Source organism: Notolepis coatsorum (assembly GCF_963971535.1).
Source record: "Notolepis coatsorum genome assembly, chromosome: 2".
NCBI lineage: Eukaryota > Metazoa > Chordata > Actinopteri > Aulopiformes > Paralepididae > Notolepis > Notolepis coatsorum.
The window spans coordinates 196106940-196129559 of record NC_140166.1 but is presented as its reverse complement, the minus strand read 5'-3'; the positions used below and the strand labels follow the sequence as shown (position 1 = coordinate 196129559).

At 46.1% G+C, this 22620-nt stretch overlaps 1 protein-coding gene across 5 annotated transcripts in view; it reads right to left on the bottom strand.

Moving 5' to 3' along the window:
- The window catches only part of abl2 (c-abl oncogene 2, non-receptor tyrosine kinase), a 60916-nt gene that overhangs the window by 7140 nt on the left and 31156 nt on the right, over positions 1-22620 (bottom strand). Inside the window, exons 1-8 of one of the 5 annotated variants that reach the window (XM_084307516.1) lie at positions 12594-12766; positions 12070-12234; positions 4207-4502; positions 3329-3601; positions 2948-3032; positions 2568-2745; positions 1740-1924; positions 1456-1608 (exon numbers count right to left, since the gene is read on the bottom strand). In XM_084307516.1, the coding sequence (XP_084163642.1) occupies positions 1456-1608; positions 1740-1924; positions 2568-2745; positions 2948-3032; positions 3329-3601; positions 4207-4502; positions 12070-12234; positions 12594-12702 (1444 nt within the window). In that variant the 5' untranslated portion in view covers positions 12703-12766. Of the gene's footprint in view, positions 1-1455; positions 1609-1739; positions 1925-2567; positions 2746-2947; positions 3033-3328; positions 3602-4206; positions 4503-12069; positions 12277-12593; positions 12767-22620 lie in introns of those variants that run through there. The other 4 variants (XM_084307517.1, XM_084307518.1, XM_084307514.1 and 1 more) reach the window with 4 other exon arrangements.

The following is a 22620-nucleotide window of genomic DNA, read 5'->3' as shown; positions in this document are numbered from 1 at the left end:
TGCAGGAGATGCTGGGTTCGAGCCCAGCTCTCGGCATTGCTACCAGCTTGGCTGGTCGTTCATACTAATACAATTGGCAGTATTAGGGGGTGGGAAGCTGGCGGGTGGGGATCGGACGTTGTGGACAGCGACTCCTACAGGTCGGTTGGTGCGCCTGCGCAGTAGAATCAGGAAGCGACGAGGGCGGCGTGTCCCTCCCACGCAGACCCTCGCCGCTGAGAGATCATGCTGTGCAGGTGAAAAGATGCGACGGCTGCCTCCTCGCGTACCGGAGGGGACACGTGATGCAAGGCTTCGCCCACATTGCAGCCGGCTTGTGGGAGGCATGGCCTAACAGCGTTCGAGACAGGGGAGGGTAGAATTGGACAATACGAAATCGGGGTGGGAGAAAAATAGAAAATGGGAGAAAAGGTAGATAAAAAAATTAAAATAAAAAATGAGGCAGAACACCAGTGAATGTATCTGTTTTTGTTTATTGCACTTTTATTGCACTTTGTTTCTTGCTGAAAAATAAATGCTACGTTGCTAAATGGCTCATGCGAGGTATTTAAAGATGGTGGACTTTTAGCAGGAAGTGTAGTGGCGTGTTCAACCTTTCTGATTGGTTGGAAATGGCTTTCATGTTTGAACTACATCGCCACCTACTGCTTTGGCATTGTACTACATGTATATACATCACTCTGTGCTCAGGAGACAAAACAACGTCTAACTTGCCTGCAAATACACAGCATTCTGAAAAGCGAAATGAAACGCTTCGTTTTGGCTAGAGTGTAACCGCAGCCTTAGTTTCAGACCGGGGATGGTCAAAGTCAGCTTTATTGTCGCTTCTCATAATGTGCAAGACATACAGAGACATTTTATTACGTTTCCCCCTTCGCACGGTGTATATAAAAAAAAAACTAATATAAACATAAAGTAAAATATAGGACACTATAAACATAAGTAACATAATGGGACACGATGTACATACACTATACAGGACTATATATACAGTGGATAAAAAATTAATGTATAATTGAAATAAATATAGGAGGTAAAAGAGAACTTAGTGCAAATCTTTTTTTTTTGCAGCAGTATAGTAAGTATAACAGATAAATAATGGCAGTAGAATAAAATAATGGCAGTAAAGTGGCAGTGAGATGATAGATATGGCAGTAAACTAATATAATGTAAACTAAAATAAATAATGGCAGTAAAGTAAAGTGGCAGTGAGTTTGTGAAGTGGCAGTGTGTGTCTGTGTGTGTCAGTCAGTGGGGGGGGTTTAGTCCAGGTTCTGTGGTGGCAGAGTGAGAGCGGGGGGAGAGCTGGGAGAGAGTTCAGCTTCAGGAAACAGGAAACATTAATGAGGAAAGTGAGAACATGGCACTATGAGTCACCATTCAGTCACCCTCTACACGGCGCATCCAGCTGTGCATCTGGTATGGATTCGTTTATTTATAGGCACTAATACTCACATGCCCTCATGAGTTCGTAGACCTTAGGTGGACACCCCTCGGGCTGCTCCATGCGGTAACCCTTCTCCAGGAGGTCGTAGACCTGAGACAGGTCGATGCCGGGGTAGGGAGACATGCCGTAGGTGGCTATCTCCCACAGGAGCACCCCGAACGCTGTGTGGATAAAGATGACGGGAAATTAAAAGATCAGCATAATTTCAATGGGTTGGGAAAGAGTGAGTGAGTGAGTGAGCGTGTGTGCACACATGTTCATTTGTGCGTGTTCACGTGCATGGATTCCTCACCCCAGACGTCAGACTTGATGGAGAAGGTGTTGTACGCCAGGCTCTCTGGAGCAGTCCACTTGATGGGGAACTTGGCCCCGGCGTGGGCTGTGTAGGTGTCTCCCGTCATCAGCCTGCTCAGCCCAAAGTCTGCTACCTTCACCACATGGTTCTCCCCGACCAGACAGTTCCTCGCCGCCAGGTCCCTGGGAGGGAGAAGGAGGGATGGAGAGAAAGAAAGAGAGAGATGGAAAATTAAAGGAAGGAAGATGAGACTGTTATGAAGTTTACCATCTAAAAACAGTTTTCCAGCAGAAGCACACACACACACACACACACACGCACACGCTAGTAGTGCATGTGCTAGTGAAAAGGGCAAACGGCATGGCTTCAGATATACGTGTGTGCATGTACACACACATTTGAATGATGTTTGAATCGACCAATTAAAATGGATAAGATTAAAATATTCCAGAGGTTTAACATGGTTAAGGGATAAAGGCCACTTAAAGGAACACTCCAACATTTAGGGAAATTAGCTTATTTGCCATCTACCCTGGAGTTAGACAAGAAGATTACATACCTTTTTCTTCTCTGTGCATGCAGTAGGAGTAGGAAGACGTTGGGAACTAGGCTACTGGAGGAACCTACTTCCAGTGACTGACGCTAAGCTAGGCTAACGGTGCGCGTCTTCCTACTCCTACTGCATGCACAGAGAAGAAAAAGGTATGTAATCTTCTTGTCTAACTCCAGGGTAGATGGCAAATAAGCTAATTTCCCAAAATGTTGGAGTGTTCCTTTAAGTATACCAAGACACAAACAAACAAACAAACACACCTGGCTCCTTACCTGTGTATGAAGTTCTTCTTCTCCAGGTACTCCATGGCGGATGAGATCTGTGTGGCCATGTAGAGCAGCACCACTGCGTTCACCTCCCCTCGGTCACACTCTCTCAGGTAGTCCAGCAGGTTCCCGTGGGGCATGTATTCCGTCACGATGTAGAACGGAGGCTCCAACGTGCAAACGCCTGGGGGGAGGGGCAAAGACGTGACGTTAACATACACGGTTACCAACGACAACCATTCTGAATAATGTGTCAGCGCAGACCCATCACAAAACCGATTGGAGGATCAAGAAAAGAGGGCGGGGTTTGAGATAGGTCAATTGTACGGATAAACAGATTCATGTTATAATCCAGAAAGGTGCTCCACTGAAAACACATTACTGACCAAGCAGTTGGACCAGGTTGGGGTGCTTGACCTCCTTCATAACGGCAGCCTCCTTTAGAAACTCTTCCACCTCCATAGTGTCTTCCTGAGTGTTTAAAACAACATAACTGAATGGGTTAGATTAGAATAAAACAGCTTGATGAGTCAATTGTACACATCTAGCAGGGTGTATAATACAGCCATATGAAGCATGACATATGCAGCACCCAATTCAGCCAGCAGGTGGTGATCTACAACCACTATTGGCTGAGCAATCTGCTACGTCAGTTACTGTAGCCATGAAAAACTACAATAAAGTGCCATAAAGTACATAATAGGAAGGTGCTACTACAATTCAGCTCTAATGAACTAATCAGCACTTAAGAGGGAGAGCTCGCTAACCTTGAGCGTCTTGACGGCCACGGTGAGGTTGTATTTCTTCCACACTCCCACGTACACCTCGCCGTACTGACCGCCGCCCAGCTTGTGCTTCATGGTGATGTCCGTGCGCTCCATCTCCCACTTGTCGTGGATGGGCGACACGCCGTAGACGGTGGGCTTGTTGCACTTGGGCGCCGGGTAGTGCAGCGTGGTGACCAGGCCGTCGGCGATGGTGGAGTGGTGGTGGACCAGCTCGGCCAGCGTGGCGAAGCGGCTCTCCGCCGTCACATAGACCTGGGGAGGAGAGGACACTGTTAACAACAGATCATCAAATCAGTGACCTGACCAACCGCGCTAACCCGGGGCAAATACGGGCTAAATAATACCATGTTTCTCACTGTGTTTTTTTAGTTTAATTTATTATTATTTGAATAATTTTTACAATATGTTGTTGACAATGGTATCGTAAAATAGCGATGGCGGTGTGAAAGGAATCATCGTATACCTTTTTTCGCAAAGTGGGGTTCGGGGACCACCGGGGGTCTTTGAGAGGGGGTCCCCAGCAAAATGAGCATTAGTTTAATTTCACTAATATTTTATTCACTCGAATTTAGGCCAGTGAGAGAAAACAAGAAGGACTGTTCATGATCACAGGCTTCACTCACTCCACACATCTCCCCACCTACAGACATTATAGAATTATATTAATTGTCTATCGTTTGTATTATGGAATTCTGGACTAAATCACATCTTTAAAAAAAAAAACGTGATCTTCTCAGATAGGGGTCCCAGAGACAAATCAAAAGGGGGTCCCTGACCCATCACGTGTCAATTTGGGGGTCCTTGACATGAAAACGTTGGGAGAACCGACGCATCTCCCAGCTGTACCCGCCCCTCACCTTGCCGTCGGAGGACGTGTTGATGCGGTAGTGGTAGACGCGGCCCTCGTAGCGCAGCGAGATGGACAGCTGCCCGGGGCTGCTCTCGCTCTCCCGCACCAGGAAGCTGCCGTTGATGAGGGACGAGAGGAGGTACTCCGCGGCGCTGCGGGACACCGGGCCGTGGTACCAGCTGTGCTTCTCCAGGCTGTTGACGGGGGTGATGTAGTTGGAGGGCACCCACCCCTGGCCGTTCTTCGACCGCACCTCGCTCCACTCGCCATTCTGGTTGTAGCCCAGCACGCGCAGCTTCTCGCCTGGAAAGGAGGGAGAGGGGGAGGGGGAGAGAGAGAGACCGAAATCATATTAAACGGCAGGACTGAAATCCGATGGGGATTGATTATTCTGTGGTCTGGAGTCTTTTCTTCCCCCCAGACTGACTGATCGACTCCCCCCATTGTCGAGACATGTATGCGTGGGTGTTGTTGTGGCCGGCTTGGCTTAACTCGGCTTGCCTAGTCTTGTCTCAACATAGAACGGAGGTTTTTAATCCAGCCCTGTGCATCCTGCTTGCTAGCTCCTCCTCCTCCTCCTCTTGAGAAGACGGCAGAGAGACACGTCAGGTAAGGAAGTAGCGATGCCACAGCGCCGATATCGAAGAGTCCCGAAGCGTTGGGGCCGTGCCAAGAATCAATCCCATCACTTGGTTTACTGAGCAGCATAATAATGATCGAGCTATAATTCATCTTTGTCCGTTCGGAAGATCTATCGGCTTCTACCGTTCAATTGCACAGTTGTGATTGGAGGATCAAGAATAAAAAGGCGGGTGGGGTTTCAAACAGGTACATTTCTGACATGTTACACGTGGCTCTTGGTGTTCACCTTTAGCATGGTTAGGTATGAAACACTGGCGAATGATATCATCCGATGACAGGTCTGGTCATTGTTGTTGCCAAGCAACAACAAACAGAGTCTATCCCGGGGGGGGGGGGGGGCAGGAACAACGTGACTCTAGAGACTGAACTCTGTGGAACGTAGATGGGTAGGGCATACAGCAGATCTGTCACACGGGCGGAGAGACGGAGACTATTCTCGCTGGGCAAGTAGGGACTTGGAGCGCCGTCTTTATCTATCCTTTTATGACGTCGGCACTGGAGAAAGAGAGAAGGGGAATAATAGCAACAGAGCAGACGATGGAGAGGAAACAAACAGTCATACAAACAGAACTAGAGGATAGAACGACTTGACCGGATGTGGGACTCGGGAGGAGCAGTAGCCCACCCGGCCAGTCTGCAGGCTGGATGCTGCCAGGGAGGGATGAGAGAAGGAGGGAGGGAGGGAGGGATGGATGGAGAGGAGAAGAGTGAGAGAAAGGGAACACAGAGCAAGATAGCTGGCAGGGTCACTCCTCCCAGCGCTAGAGGAGAGACGGTGAGCTGGCATGGCAGGGAGGGGGCACAGACAAGCTAACCCTGTCGTGTTCCACTGACCTCTCCATCTCCCCCCCCCCACGCCCCCCCCCCTTCGGTCTCCCTCAATCTTTTCCCCCCACGTCTTTTCTCAATCAAAAAGGACATTTGTAGAAATAGAAATGTAGTCTTGTATTTCTTCACCACCAGCAGCAGCAGCCACCCGGCACATTGTGGAGGAAAGATAAGGAGCCTACAATCATCCTTCAGCTGCCCTGGTTGTCCTTCAGTCAGTTTGCAGTTTATTTCTCTTCGCCATTGAGAAATGGGTGGGTTTCTTGATGCAGAAACACATGTATAAATGTCAAGGTGACCCTTCAATATCTCCCACACTCTCCTCTCTCCCCCCCCCATTCTCCCTTCAATATCTCCCACTCTCCTCCCTCTCTCCCCCCATTCTCCCTTCAATATCTCCCACACTCTCCTCTCTCTCCCCCATTCTCCCTTCAGTATCTCCCACTCTCCTCTCTCTCTCTCTCTCTCTCTCTCTCTCTCTCTCTCCCCCCATTCTCCCTTCAATATCTCCCACTCTCCTCTCTCTCCCCCATTCTCCCTTCAATATCTCCCACTCTCTCCTCTCTCCCCCCATTCTCCCTTCAATATCTCCCACACTCCTCTCTCTCCCCCCATTCTCCCTTCAATATCTCCCACACTCTCCTCTCTCCCCCCATTCTCCCTTCAATATCTCCCACTCTCCTATATCTCTCCCCCATTCTCCCTTCAATATCTCCCACACTCTCCTCTCTCCCCCCCATTCTCCCTTCAATATCTCCCACACTCTCCTCTCTCTCCCCCCATTCTCCCTTCAATATCTCCCACACTCTCCTCTCTACCTCCCATTCTCCCTTCAATATCTCCCACTCTCCTCTCTCTCCCCCCATTCTCCCTTCAATATCTCCCACTCTCCTCTCCCTCTCCCCCCATTCTCCCTTCAATATCTCCCACTCTCCTCTCTCTCCCCCCATTCTCCCTTCAATATCTCCCACTCTCCTCTCTCTCCCCCCATTCTCCCTTCAATATCTCCCACTCTCCTATATCTCTCCCCCCATTCTCCCTTCAATATCTCCCACTCTCCTCTCTCTCTCCCCCCATTCTCCCTTCAATATCTCCCACTCTCCTATATCTCTCCCCCCATTCTCCCTTCAATATCTCCCACTCTCCTCTCTCTCTCCCCCCATTCTCCCTTCAATATCTCCCACTCTCCTATATCTCTCCCCCCATTCTCCCTTCAATATCTCCCACTCTCCTATATCTCTCCCCCCATTCTCCCTTCAATATCTCCCACACTCTCCTATATCTCTCCCCCCATTCTCCCTTCAATATCTCCCACACTCTCAAATAAAAAAACACTGTTTCCCAAAACGCACACTGAGAAAATAATGAACTAAAATGAATAACTTATACATGCCCGGATGGTTTAACCCCCTGGCTATTGACGCACAATAGCACAAGTCATGTTCAGCTAGAAGCTAAACATAAAACCTGTAAAACAGGAAATGCCACAGGGTTGATACGACAACAAGCGCAATAATATAATACAGTACACATCAAAATGACAACACGTACTGTACTGGTCAGACGAGCGACTCAGGAGTTAAATCAGAGTTGCGTTTTTTTTCGAGTTCTCGTTCGGTTAACCTTCCGACTTCTGTAGTGTGGTAGTGAAAGGGTTAAGACACTATCAAAACAAGCCTGTGCCATCCTGCTCACCGGCCTGTCCGTCTTTAAGTATGTGGGAGTGGAAACACTGACGGTCTGCCTCCCAGTGGGAGCCAGCCATGTGTGTCGTGAGCAGGGCCCTGGCCTGGCGTGTAGCGTGGCCTGGGTCGGAGACAGTGATTAGGACCAGACACAGGCCTGCTAAGTCCCTCTCTGTGATCAGCCCCCTGCCCGCTGCCTTCACCCACCTGTTATTATTACAGTTCAACGGATTCCATATTAACACGGCATTAGATGGCATCCCGTGGCATGTGTGTGTCTGAGTGAGAGAGAGAGTATAAGTGTGTGTGTCTGAGTGAGAGAGAGAGAGTATCAGTGTGTGTGTCTGAGTGAGAGAGAGAGTATCCGTGTGTGTCTGAGTGAGAGAGAGAGTATCAGTGTGTGTGTCTGAGTGAGAGAGAGTATCAGTGTGTGTGTCTGAGTGAGAGAGAGAAAGAATCAGTGTGTGTGTCTGAGTGAGAGAGAGAGTATCAGTGTGTGTGTCTGAGTGAGAGAGAGAGAGTATCAGTGTGTGTGTCTGAGTGAGAGAGAGTATCAGTGTGTGTGTCTGAGTGAGAGAGAGAGTATCAGTGTGTGTGTCTGAGTGAGAGAGAGAGTATCAGTGTGTGTGTCTGAGTGAGAGAGAGAAAGAATCAGTGTGTGTGTCTGAGTGAGAGAGAGAGTATCAGTGTGTGTGTGTGTGTGTGTCTGAGTGAGAGAGAGAAAGAATCAGTGTGTGTGTGTCTGAGTGAGAGAGAGAGTATCAGTGTGTGTGTGTGTGTGTGTGTGTGTGTGTGTGTGTGTGTGTGTGTGTGTGTGTGTGTGTGTGTGTGTGTGCGTGTGCGGGGGGCTGTGTACGTGGGCAAGAATCTCAATTCCACTCCATGAGTCAGAGTCGAAGCATCGCCTCCACCTCCGGCAGCTGCTGTGGAAGTATTACAACGATGGCCAATTAACACACTTGGCCGTGTTTAATGCTTTAGCCGGGTTAGGGAAACAAGCCTGCTCGTCTCGGGGTAATATTATTAGGGATATTTTAAGCTCATTACTCAGGAGTCAGCCTGGTTGATAAGCTAGCTAACTGCTGGGAGGGGAAAACACCAGAGCTTTAAAACACCAGAGACAGGGGGAGAGAGAAAGAGAGAGGGAAGATGAAACAAGGGGATCATAGCAGTTGAATCGGCAGTTATCTCCGGCAGCTCCTCACGCTACTTCAAAGCCAGTGTACTGTACGCATACAGACAGTATGGGTCTCTTGTGGCTATTCTGCCTACATGGACTTATATAAAACAACTTAACTCTGGTATGTCATTGCCCAGAGAAAGAGCTGCTCAGTGATGTCACAAAGAAAGAGAGAGGGGGGGGGGGGGGGGGGGACACACACACCCACCTAGCTCCCCAAGCCCAGGAGCTAAGAGTCATCCTGAGCTTGGGAGTGGTTGCTGGCTGCTGATGCAGTCAGGAGGCGTAATTACACACAAGGGGGTTGAGCACCTCTATTGATATAGCATTCCTTCTGCATACCTCCGCTTCTACTCATTAAAGACTTTCTCTAGAGGGGTGCTCCAGTAGCACACCATGTTACCGCGCTCGCGCGGGACTCCGTGCTGCGTCACGGATCTGGTTGACTCCGAGTTCGATTCCCGGACCCGCCGTCATTTGCCGAATGTATCCCCCTGCTCTCTCTCCCGTTTCACCCTGCAACTGTCGGTCATGCTTGACCAGGAAAGCGATAAACGCTAAAAAATAAAGTTAAAAAAAAAAAAAAAAAAAAAACTTTCTCTAGGAATCAATCAATCATTACACGCGGAGGAAATCCTGATGACACCTCGAGTCCTCGACACACGTGTCAGTGTCGCTTGTTTCAAAGGTTCCCCGTGCGTACCGTAGCTAAGCTGTGGCATGCGAGGTGGCGTCCGGGAGGAGCGGTGGCGAGGACGTCTCACTCACTAGGAGGTCACGTCACAACGTGGTGGCCAGGAGGTCACCTTTGATGATGATGATATAGAGGGAGAGTCTAGCGATGACAAGTCTTCTAGTTTCAACACGTGACACAGCTACACCCCCTTGCTGTGTAATCAGTGGCGACGGCAGTGAGGCGAGGGAGTCTTACTCTATAGAACGTTTGACTGAAATCCCGTCGCTAGGGGAACAGTATGGACTGTATTTCCTGTCCGTTATTGGATTAGCAAACGTCGCAACGGGAAATAAACATGGGTATTTTGAAACCATCTATTTTCTTAATCAGATAACACACGTTCACATGTGATGGGTGACTAAACGCACAGCTATTTTTCAACCTCAAGGAGCGACATGTTGCAACAACAGTACCGGAGGCTGCGCTTCATGTTGCAACAACAGTACCGGAGGCTGCGCTTCATGTTGCAACAGTACCGGAGGCTGCGCTTCATGTTGCAACAGTACCGGAGGCTGTGCTTCATGTTGCAACAGTACCGGAGGCTGTGCTTCATGTTGCAACAGTACCGGAGGCTGCACTTCATGTTGCAACAGTACCGGAGGCTGCGCTTCATGTTGCAACAGTACCGGAGGCTGCACTTCATGTTGCAACAGTACCGGAGGCTGCACTTCATGTTGCAACAGTACCGGAGGCTGCGCTTCATGTTGCAACAGTACCGGAGGCTGCGCTTTCAGGTTTCACAATCCTGGGACTGCATTTCCAGGACCCTCGTTTTTCGCGACAGTGACACCTAGCGAATTGGACAACCGCATTAACATGGCCGACAAATCAGAGTGCGAATCAACGTTAAAAACAATTCTGAAGTGCGACCAAATTCAGCAAACAAGGCACACGTTTGCAAATTATTTCAAACTTCTTTCCGTCAGCTTAGTGTCCGCCACAAACTTTGCAAACAAACAAGGCGAATGGTCTGGAAAGGTAGTGTGCGGTGAACAAAAAAGACGATGGACTGAGGGAAATGTACCAGCTAGACTAGTATAATAGTCTTAAAGGTAGGGATGCACCGATCCGACTTTTTCAGTCCAGATACCTGGCTTTGGGTATCAGCCGATACAGAGTACCGATCAGATACCATTATCTTTTTTTTTATCTACTTTTTTCTCCCATCCCAATTTCGTATTGTCCAATTCTACCCTCCCCTGTCTAGAACGCTGTTAGACCATGCCTCCCACAAGCCGGCTGCAATGTGGACGAAGCCTTGCATCACGTGTCCCCTCCGGTACTCGAGGAAGCAGCCGTCGCATCTTTTCACCTGCACAGCGTGATCTCTCAGCGGCAGGGGTCTGCGTGGGAGGGACACGCCGCCCCCGTCGCTTCCTGATTCTGCTGCGCAGGCGCACCAACCGACCTGTAGGAGTCGCTGTCCACAACGGCCGATCCCCACCCATCAGCTTTCCACCCCCTAACACTGCCAATTGTGTTAGTATGAACGACCAGCCAAGCTGATAGCAATGCGGAGAGCTGGGCTCGAACCCAGCGTCTCCTGCATTGGTGGCGAGCGCCTTGCCCACTACACCACCTAGCCGCGCCAGATACCATTATCTGAAATGAAACTTTTTATAAAATAAAAAATCTAACCCCAACTAACCTTACTGTCATGCACTTGTCCTAATATACTAACCTACACTGTAGCACTCAACACGTTGATGAACATTGTTACTCAGCTGATAGAGTTGTGCCCTTCCTGCTGACTTGTCGTACAGAACTTGTAAGTCGCTTTGGATAAAAGAGTCAGCTAAATGTAAATACCCATTGTTCAATTAATAAACTGTATGCCTCACTGTGTGGAAGAGACTGGGATCATTATTTTGTGCAAGGCAACATCAGGCTTGACTTAAAACATTACTTTCCTGAATCCTAACTTAGTGAAACTAAATGTAACAAATTAACACAGATATAAATGTACTGAGGGCGGCTACGTGGCGCAGTGGGCAAGGCGCTCGCAACGAATGCTGGAGACTAGGCTCGAACCTCCTGTTCGAGCCCCGCTCTCCACATTGCTTTCAGTTTAGCTGGTCGTCCACAGTAATACACATTGGCCGTATTACGGGGAGGGAAACTGAAGGGTGGGGATTGGGCGTTGTGGACAGCGACTCCTACAGGTCGGTTGGTGCGCCTGCGCAGTAGAATCAAGAAGCGACGGGGGCGGGGCCCCTCCAAAGCCCAGACCCCCGACGCTGAAAGATCGAGCTGCGCAGGTGAAAAGATGCGACGGCTGTTACCTCGAGTATCGGAGGGGACTCGTGCTATGTATGACTTAGTCCACATTGCAGCCGGCTTGTGGGAGGCAAGAAACAACGTTCAAAGACAGGGGAGGGGTTGAATTGGATGATATGAAAAATTGGGATGGGAGAAAAATAGAAAATGGGAGAAAAAAAAAAAAAAAAAGAAAAAAAAAATAAATGTACTGAATTGTTATTTCTTATTTTATTTCTTATTATATTATATAAAAAATATATATAATAATTCTAAATAAAATACCGATATATATATATTTTTTTTACCGATACCCGATCCAGCTATTTTAGTGATATCGGGGCCGATATCCGATATCAATATCGGAGCATCCCTACTTGGCACTACAATCGTCCGTTAGCTTATGACAGCTTGCTCAAACAGGGATGCCTGAAATTGCAGGGTCCTAGAAATGCAGCAACCTACTATAGACCTCAAGGGCTAAGAAGAGGTGAGCACAGTCCCACTCTATCCACTCATCTTATCATGTGACAACATACATACCTTTGGTGATACTGAGCGTGTTGTCTCCACTGGCCACAAAGTCGTAAAGTGCAACAAAGAGGTTGGGGTCGCTCTCTGCCGCCCCCAGCAGGTTCTCCTTGGAGCTCCAACGCACCGCCTCCGTCAGTGCCGCGGAGTCCAGGCCGAACGGCCGGTGGAGAGCTTCTGGAGGGATGGGTGAAGGGAGGGAGAGAGAGAGAGAGAGGCCTTGTTACACAGATGAAAGATGGGGCGACAACACGTCGACAACAACAACATCGCAGACCTATGGTAATCTCACCTTGAAGCCACACAAGTAAACACTGACCGAACACAACGCACAATTGCATCCAGTCTCAAGGCCAATGTCTATAGAGCGCCCTCCTTCAGGGCTCAAACTCCCATTTTAAAACTCACCGATTCCTCTTCACAAAACACACACACACTGTGACCATAACACAGTCAATCCGTGATCATATTAAGATTAAAGTAAACAGCATTGCTCCCGACAGACCTGATCTGAGATCTGTGGGTCTATCATCTACCTGTCAGTCTGGGTCCATCCACCTCCTTAGGCCCTGTGTAGGGCAGACCCGTCAGCTTCCCCCATTCCTCCTCAAAACTGCTACTAGTCCCCAAGCACCTCAAAAGCATACTCTGGTCTATCTGCTCTCTGTAGAAAAATATTATTGCTAACTTCAGAGACCCAGCGTGTCTATCTAGCCTGAACAGGTAGGAAGTGAAGAGTGGGAGGGTTTGGGACGATGTGTATAGCAGGAGAGGAGGAGGTATGGGGAGGAGTGATGATGACACACACAATAGGGAAGGTACTGTTTATACAAGTCTCCATGGTCACACACACATACAGACAGAGACACACACACACAACTGAACATAAACTGATACACAGACCACGCACACAGAACACAAACTACTACACTCAACAGCTGCCAGCAAACTCTACTGAATGTCAGGACAGCTGCTGATAGTGCGAGGGGGAAAGGGGGTGGGGGGTTAAGGCAGAGGAAATCAGGTATACAGTAGAAGAGCCTTTCAGAAATAAACAGAAGGGACAGCAGTGTGACGGCAAAGGAGCATGTGAACAAGCAACAAGATGACAAAAGAAATTCCATGACGACAAGTCATGCCCGCGGGAAAAAAAGCTTTCTAAAACACTAATCTATGACTGGCTATCAGAAACATAACTCATAACCCAAATAAGAGAAAAACAGCCTTAAAATATGGAAACGCAGCGAGATTTAGGAGTCAATGATAACGTTATGGGCCCTAGTGACTTGTCAGAAAGAATGATCACACGATTCACTCAGGTAACAACGAATGCTGCTATGGAAAAGAAAATTAGCCTTTGAAGATTTCTTGAATTGACTAGGCACAAGGTTCTGAGCCCAGACAACTTTATGAAAGCAGACTATAATGAGCCATTCACTGAGGAAACATCGATGCACTCCTAACAAAACATATAGGTGGTGTGATGGTACAATCAGTTTTACCATGGTAAAACATTTACCATGGTACTGCTATGGTAAAAGGCAAGTCATGTATCGCCATCATGGCACCTCCTTTGAACTAAAACAATACCATGGTATAATCCACTCAAAACCACACTGCCTGGTAATATAATGGCATTCCATCATGGTAGTGACAAAAATATTTTGCATATGCAACACAATTCACAACATAGTAGAATATACAGTTACATAACATGAATCATCTCAGTTCTCCTGTGCAACACTTAGTAATTAACACTTGAGCAATAAAGACAAAACTATCCCTAAGCGAGGCGAGACCAGCCTGTTCAGCATGTCTTGCCATGCCTGCCTGCACGTCTTAGCCACCCAGTTCTCCCACCTTTGCTCTGGACCAGCATGCACTGCAGCGCGGCAGTGGCCGTGACCTGGCTCAGCCACAGTTCCCAGTACATCTTCTGCTCCACGTCCCAAAGACCCAAGAATCACTGGGTGCTGGTCTGTCTCGATCCACAACACAGTCTCCAGGTGTATCTGTGTGCTTGACTAATGCCGCAACTACGAGAGCTTACATTTCCAGGCAAAGAAAGGAGGAAAGATTTCTAGACCATTTCCTCCACTTTGGGAAGATGAACGCCACATGCGCAGGAGGGCAAGAGAGAGCCAGGCAGAGACCCCCCAGACAGAGTATTTACCCACGCTGCCCTTGAATTAGAGTGTATTAATGTCTGGAGCTACAGGAGCTACCCACACTCCTGCTGGGTAGGAGTCTATTGAAGCTTCTGGGGTCTGGTCTAAAGGAACTTCCTATTGGCTTTGATGTGGCTGAGGAGAGAGCCAGGCTTTCCAAGGTCCATCTGGGGAGTGCACAGATCCATGACTGCCGTTTTCTGTGGTCAAACACAGTGTGAGGGATGTCAGAACGTGGTACTAAGAAAGAGGGGGGGGGGGGGGGGGGTATAGAAGTTGGGGGAAGGGCTGCATGTATGGCATGGAAGGAAAGTTGAGCTGATTTTTGTGAGCGTGCGTGTGTGTGTGTGATTTTTGTGAGCGAGTGTGTGTGTGTGCGTGTGCGTGCGTAAGGCGTAGGCGAATCCTGCGGTCCGTAGCAGATGGCTGGAGTGGTCCTCCTATGGGGTATGGGGGAGAGGTCCTATTGACCCACACATTGCCTCTGGGGAGCGTGTGTGTGTGTGTGTGTGTGTGTGTGTGTGTGTGTGTGTGTGTGTGTGTGTGTGTGTGTGTGTGTGTGTGTGTGTGTGTGTGCTCTGCCCAGGCTGAGACAGCTGTCAGAGCCTCCCCTCCCCGGTCTTACAACATAGACATCACACCACTCTTCCCAAGAAGCCTAGTGGTTTTCTGCTGTAATGTGCTCATATTCTCTTTCTGACTGTTCAATAGCAAATCTCTATTCCGTGGGTCGGGATGACAACATATTATAGTACTGCTCCTTTCCCTCCTTTCATTTTAATTTAAATGTTTACTTTATTTATACAGGAAAGGGTCAAATATACATATCACAATATACATTTAAACTGTCCTGACTCAGTTACAAACAGTTTTTCAGCAGGTTCCTGTTCTGCAGCACATGAAACATTGCATTATAGTCATTGTGGACAGCAATGACAAACATGCAGTCATAGCAGTCAATACAAATAGACAGTATCAACTAAATTAAGACCTAGGAAAGAGTCAGATCAGTGATTACAGATGTTTGGGTTTGCTATGGGTTCTGTAATTTCCTTTGTTGTGAGGGACCAGATTGGGAGACAGTAAGATATTGTTCAAAGAAAAAATGCATGTAGATATGTATTTGAAACAGTGAGGGTGAGAAATGGTCTTGCTGTAAACATAGTTTTTGATTTGCCTTCTTGACTAAGTTATTGTTTGTAAGTGAGGTGAGTGTCAAGAGTTACCCCAAGAGGTATTTGTAGGTTTCTGTTATGGTTAATGTGTGATTTGCAAAGTGTATGGGGTCAGACATAGATATGTTTTTTTCTAGGGGAATAGAAATACATACATTCAGTTTTCTTGATGTTAACAGTTAGATGATTAGATTGCAGCCAGTCATGGAGAAGGTGAAGATCAGAAGATAGTTTTGCGTGATCAGGGTTTGGGTCTGAAAAAAACAAGTGTCGTCGGCATATAATAAACAGTTTGAATAATTACAGACCATTGGAAGATCATTGATATATAAAATAAAGAGTAAGGGACCAAAAATGCTACCTTGGGGGACTCCCATATCACAGGATATGGGGGGTGATGTCACATGGCAAATCTTTACCACTTGGGACCTATTGGATAGGTATGAGGAAATCATCTTTATCACAGAGGAGGAAAGTTGAAAAGAGCTAAGTCTATTCAAGAGAATCTGGTGATTCACTATTAAAGCTTTACGGAAATCAATAAAAATGGCTCCTGTGATATGATATTTGTTAACACTATAGGGACCAGCCAAGAGTTAACTCGTGTTTCGGTGCCATGCGTTGTGGACCAGAGCCACGAGTTAACTTGTGGCAAGTTGTTATTGTTTTATTCCATATTAATAACGCTATTAACGTCCACGATCGACTTGCAAGACCTACCCACATATTTGATTTTCGAAACGTGCAATACCGGCCAGATCCGCTTAGGGGTCGCCATCGCTCCACTGCAGTATCATTGAGGGCGATTGAAAAAAGATTTTTTTTTACTGTCTGTGGGCGTTTCATATGAGCCTCGGTTCCAAACGAACACCCTCCATCTTTGATCCCGTTACCGAACGCAGATTTCAGCCTGGAATAATGGGATTTATGATCAACCAATGGACATAGCGATCTACCAGATTCCGATGACTACTGACGAAATGCTGCCGGCGATCACATGGGCTGACGGTAGGATACTATTCCCCCAAATTACAGCTGGATTGGACATTGTTTTAAAACGCAAAGTGAAAATGGCTGATTGAACGCACACTGTATTGCTAATCAATAATAGTAATCGGCGTCGCCCGTCGCCCCCATTTCATCCATAGATGCTCTGTAATAGTCCGGATGCTACGCAGTTTGTTTTATTTCATTCGTATATATATACAGCAGAAATGGCGTTTGATATAACGTGACTAGCCTTTAGCCTATTATCTAGCTCCCCAGAAAAAAGACTAGGCGAAAACTGCGATAAACCTTATATTCACGGCGCTATAAAATGACAACCAACCGATGGATCTTTATTTTCTTTAAGCCATTATGAAGGCACGGTTTATGCACTCAAGTGACAATGAGAATGGACAGATAGCAATACTATAAAGTATATATATAGCTGTTAGAAAGTACATCGGTTTGTTGACAACGCTCGGTCCTCTGGCCTATAAATCGGCGCAAGACTCTGGTCGCCAAAGTGTTAAGTGCAGTACGAATTTGTTCAGTGAATAATAATAATGCAGATATAGTTGAACGGGTAGAACAGAAAGCAAATTGAGTCATTGAGTAGGTTATTGCTTTCTAGGTGGGAGTTTAGTTGGTTGCAAATGGCCTTTTCTAATATTTTTTATATGATTGGGAGTATGGATATTAGTCTGTAGTTTGACACAAGAGTGGGATCATCGGATTTATGAATGGGGATGATTTGGGCAGTTTTCCAAACAGAGGGAAAAACAGAGAGCCTGATGCAGAGATTGGTCAGGTGAAGAAAGAGAGGCGTAAAACTGTCAGTCAGAGTCTTATAGAAAGACATATTTTTAAACCATGAATATTGTAGGCTTGAGAATTATTCAGAGAGTTTAAGATATTGGACAGCTCACTCTGTAATCTCAGAGAAGGAGAACTGGTGAGATATAGAGACGTCAGGGGGGAGATATGTGGGAGTAACCAAATTAGATGCTAGTTACTTTACAGACAGAATAAAATAATCATTAAAAGCATTTGCGATCCTTTCAGGTTCACTGATGAGCGTGCCTTTGTAAAGAAATTTGGATAGTTTAGTTACATTATTTTTCTTAAGATTTTCAACTGTAATGACTTTTAGTGTCTACCACAAAGCTTTGGGATTAGAAGCAGTTCGAATGAGGGCGGCTAAGTGGCGCAGTGGGCAAGGCGCTCGCCACTAATGCAGGATATGCTGGGTTCGAGCCCAGCTCTCGGCGTTGCTACCAGCTTGGCTAACACATACTAACACAATTGGCAGTGTTAGGGGTGGGAAAGCTGATGGGTGGGTCCTGGTCGTGGTAAACAGCGACTCCTACAGTTTGGTCGGGGCGCCTGCTCAGCGAGGAAAGGATCTAAGGGGGGTAGTGTGATCCTTCCACACGTTACACCCTCTCAGTGAGAGTCCGTGCTGCCAGGTGAAAAGAAGCGGTTGATTGGCTACACAATAGTACACACGTGTTGGAGGAAGCATGTGATAGCCTCCACTCTCCCAGACCGACTGTAGGGGGTAGGTGCGCAGCGACCAGGAAGGGGGATTGGGAATTGGCATAACGACTAACATTGGGATGGGAGAAAAATTGAGGAAAAAGGAGGGAAAAAAAAAAAAAAAAAAAAAAAAAAAGCAGTTTGAATGATTTGGTTATGAAAGTAAACCGTTTTTGCGTTGCGTATTTCGGTAGCACATTTATTTCTGATCTCTACAAAATTTGTTTTATTATCCTCTGTTTTTGAGGACCTGTATACTTTATGGGAGAGCCTTCTGTTTCAGTAGTTGCATTATTTTAGAGTTTATCCAAGGTAATCTAGGCTGCAGTCACTGCAGTGGTTGTATCGTGTAGGCCACTGGCAGTGATGTATTTTCTTCGAGTTTGTTTCTATTTTGTCATGGAACTGATCCAGAATGTGTTCTGGGTTTTCAAGTAGCAATTCATTGCTCCAATCAAGTTCACCAATATCTGCATTATACTGAGGTCATTTTGAGTTGGGTATTTTATTTACAATATATGACGTTGATGTGGGTTCTGTGGGTTGAGAGGTTTTCTAATTACATAAATAAGTGAGTGATCAGATCAGTATGAATTACACCTGACCAGACAGTGCATATTTAGCAGGTTGGTTAGTAAAAACCGAACCCATGTCTACTCCACTCAGAGACTTTTATGTTCCAGGCAGGGCTGTAGTATTTATATCTGGTCTTGTTCTAGAGTCCACTTTGCGGTTTTCTTTAGACTTGATTTGAGGTCCCAAGCCTGTCTTGACTTGACTTCGGCCACTATTGGATGTCAAATCTAATAGATTTTCCCTATATTTGTATGTATTTAATCCATAATGCAGCCTTAGCCTTGGCTCTGCCAATGGACTGCAGAGCATAATATGTTGAATGTTCTACAATATAGCATACACTGCATGTTGCCCATTTCGTTATTGGTCTTGGAAAGGACGTAGCCTCATCTTGGGACTCAACCAAGGTGGTCTTGACTACAGCCCTGGTTTCAGGCAACGTCTCTTATCAACTCTACTGTCACGATAATAGGTATAAGATAAGAGGTAATACGCTGGCTTAAAAAAGAGCGCACTAAAAACAGAGCAGTGATTAGTGTGTCAGGCTCCCAGTCAATAATCAAACTACACAGACTTTTCCCCAACCCTGATCGAATTCCATCCAATTGATCACATTTCTTCAATAATTTTCAAATCTTTAAATCTTCAATTAAATCCTGTGACTCTGGATTGTTTGGGGGGGAAAAAACACAAAGCTAAATGTTGTTTTGCTCGGCCAAGCTCATCCCATGTGTTCAGACGTTGTGATTGAGGCACCAGTTGGTATGCGTGGGGTACGGCGTGTGCCCGTCTGTGTGCCTGTGTGTGCCTCTCTGCGTGTGTGTGCGCTGTGAAGTGGAGCACATGTGCGTCCCGAAGAAGAGTGTGCCTTTGTGCGAGAGCGGAGGGCTGAGGGTGTTTGTGAGCCTGAGTGGCAGGGCAAGCTTCAGACCCCCAGACCCCCCAAGACAGCTGGGACAGAGGTGACCCTGACCCCCTGATGCACGCACACGCACACAAACACACACAAATGGTGTTATATCTCCTTGGCTTCATGAGGCCCCTGCTTTTCTTGCAGCTGTTTGTGTGTGTGTCGTGTGTGTGTGACGTGTGTGTGTGTGTGTGTGTGTGTATGTGTGTGTGTGTGTGTATGTGTGTGTGTGTGTGTGTGTGTGTGTAATACGTACTGTATGTGTGTGTTTCCAGCATTACACGTAAATGGTGAATGGCACCATGCAAGGTGCCAACCTGCTCATTGGGAGCAGTTAGGGGTTAAGTGTCTTGCTCAAGGACACTGACACGCTGCCCACCAGGAGGAGCGGGAATCGAACCGGGAGTCTTCGATTACCAGACAACAGCTCTACCTCCTGAGCCCACTGTCGCTCCAACACGTGCAACTTTTTCATGCAACTTTGATACAAACAGCTGTGTTGCATATCAACTGCATAGTATGAGGCTGGCTTTACAAACTTTTACTTTAGTTGCTTGAAACTCTAAACTTAAGTTGCGTTTGAGTTGCATAGTGAAAAGCCTTCTGCAACGCATTTGAAATTTCTTTGAAACTCAGCCGCAAGAGTTGCAAACATCTCCACTAGTTTCATGCAACAACCAATCAAAATGTCCATAACGTGCCAGTTGATGATGCTTTACTGTTCACTAGCCAGTTAGCTAGTTTCTACTGGAGTTATACAAACAGAGACATTTAGGTATATCTAACATTGTTCCTATTTTAAGGATACGACTATCTCAACTAGTTTCATGCAACAGCCAATCAAAACCAGTTGCCATTTGATGATGTCAAACTAATGCCTTGATATATTCTCTCAACTGATTAACTGTTGAGTAGCCAGTCTTTCACTCAGACTAAAGTTTTTTCCTCTAGAATATCAACATTAGTGCATGGATAGCCGTCTATGGAGCAGCTTCAGTAATTGCGCCTAGCAATAAAAGATTACAGATATCACCTATTTGACAGTAATGATAGACTGTCACAACATTACAATGTATCCAACATATTTTTTGCAGCTGATCTAGCTAATGTTAGCATACAACTGATGTGATGCACTTGGTATCAACTGTTGTGAACTTTCACTGCTGTGATTTGATTTATGAATGTAAATGTAAACCTATTTTGTTCTACAAATATATTGGACTTTGACACATTCGGGGCCAGACCCGAGATATCCCGGGTTAACTTGCCATGCGCTGGGCGCCAAACACGAGAAAAGTCGAGTTTTAATCGTTATTTATTTTATTCGCTATATGCATTCATAATTCATCCATCCAGCCTGATGTTATCATTGGGAATGGCTCCGAGATCGCAAACATTCAATACCGCCGTCTAACGCCTTGCGGCCGCTATTGCACTCCATTTGAAACTATGTGGCTTGTTGTCTGGGCCGAACTGCGGCGTGGAGGCGGGGTCTAAACACTCCGGCAAGACAAGCGCTTATAACGGATGTATCGACGAGGCTCTGGCCCCCCCGTTCGTGTTCAATGCTGGATAACGTTGAAAACACAATCGCGATCAGTATTTGGAATGGCGATCAGATAATTGTCTTTTTGCAGTACATCATAGACAAGGTAAGGACTATATGTTATCAATCTTGCGTTGATCCGATGGTGTGTGTGTGTAACGTATCCCGTTGGTAGCGATCAAAGCACGGAGGGGTGCCCCCCCCCCCTTTCATGCCTGCATGATGAAACATAATACCGATAATCTAGCATTGATTTCAGATTGATTGTTGATCCAAGGGAGGAATGGCAACGTGTTTAGTGAATTGCACTAAAACGCTGTTTAGCAGAGTTTCCTGGGATTACACAGGATCACTCAAACTATACTCATATTCACCACTGTATAAACGGAAATGTATGGATGAAAAAATTATCAGTTTTTTGCATGTTGACCGGAAGAAACTCACTGACAATCGACTATGTTATTAGATATAATATTTAATATAGTTTTAGCACTGCAAACACCGGCATTTATCCCCATTGAACAAAGCGCTGGCACACAACGGCCATACGCCCACAACAACCTCTGGCGTCCAATGAGTTAATGAACTATCTTTAGTTAGGAGACTGGATGATCGACAACAAACTGTCACTACATCGAGGAAAGACCGAATCCATCCTATTTGCAACAAATAAGAGGCTCAAGAAAGGTGATACAATCAAGGTACAGTGTGAAGGAAACATCATTTAAAGCAAATCAAATGTCAAATATCGTGGCGTTTCCCTGGACCAAGCTGTTGTTGGGGAGGAAATAGCAGCCATGGCTCTATCCAAAATCTCAAAGAAGCTGAGATTCCTGTATCGATACACACGTTTTCTTAATTTCATGGTCAAAAAACTTTTAGTAGCATCACTAATCCAATGCCACGTTGACTACTCTTGTTCCACGTGATATAGTGGCCTTTCTCAAAAGCTTAAGAACAAATTACAGGTTGCACAGAACAAAGTCATTAGATACATGCTAAATGCTCCTCCCAAGACTAATATCGGTCCCACAAAAAGTAAAAGAGTAGGGTTAGCAGTCGAGGATAGAGTTAAACAACTATAACTAAACCACATGTTTGATATAGTTAATGGTAGAACCCCAGAGTACATGTCCTCAAATGTAGATATGGTAAGAAATAAACAACTTTTTTCTACATTGGCATCTCATTATGGAACAGCCTGCACATCAAGCAAAGCCAGACTAAAGCGTTTTTTAAAACAACAGTAAAGGCACTTCTTTGGGAAGAGGTGTAGGATTGGTGATTATCAAAAAGTTCCAATTTCTCTTAGTGTAGTGCAGGGTACGAAATTAATTTTATGTCTTGTTGTATTGTGTTTTCCATCGAGGACCACTTAAAACAAGTGTTTTAAGTAATGCTTTTAGGTGCAATCCTCTGGAATACAGGGTCATGATTAGGGATGGGTAGCGTTCACATTTGAACCGGTACCGGTACCTGTGAATCGATACCGGTACCCAACGGTAATTTTTTCGGTACTTTAGTCTCTAAAAATGTTATCTACCTACCTCAGTTGTAAAAAAATAAAATCCAAACTTAATATTTAATAAATAATTAGGGGTGTAACGATGCAACCTCACAACGATTAATTTAGATTACGATTATTCAGGCAACAATTCAATACAT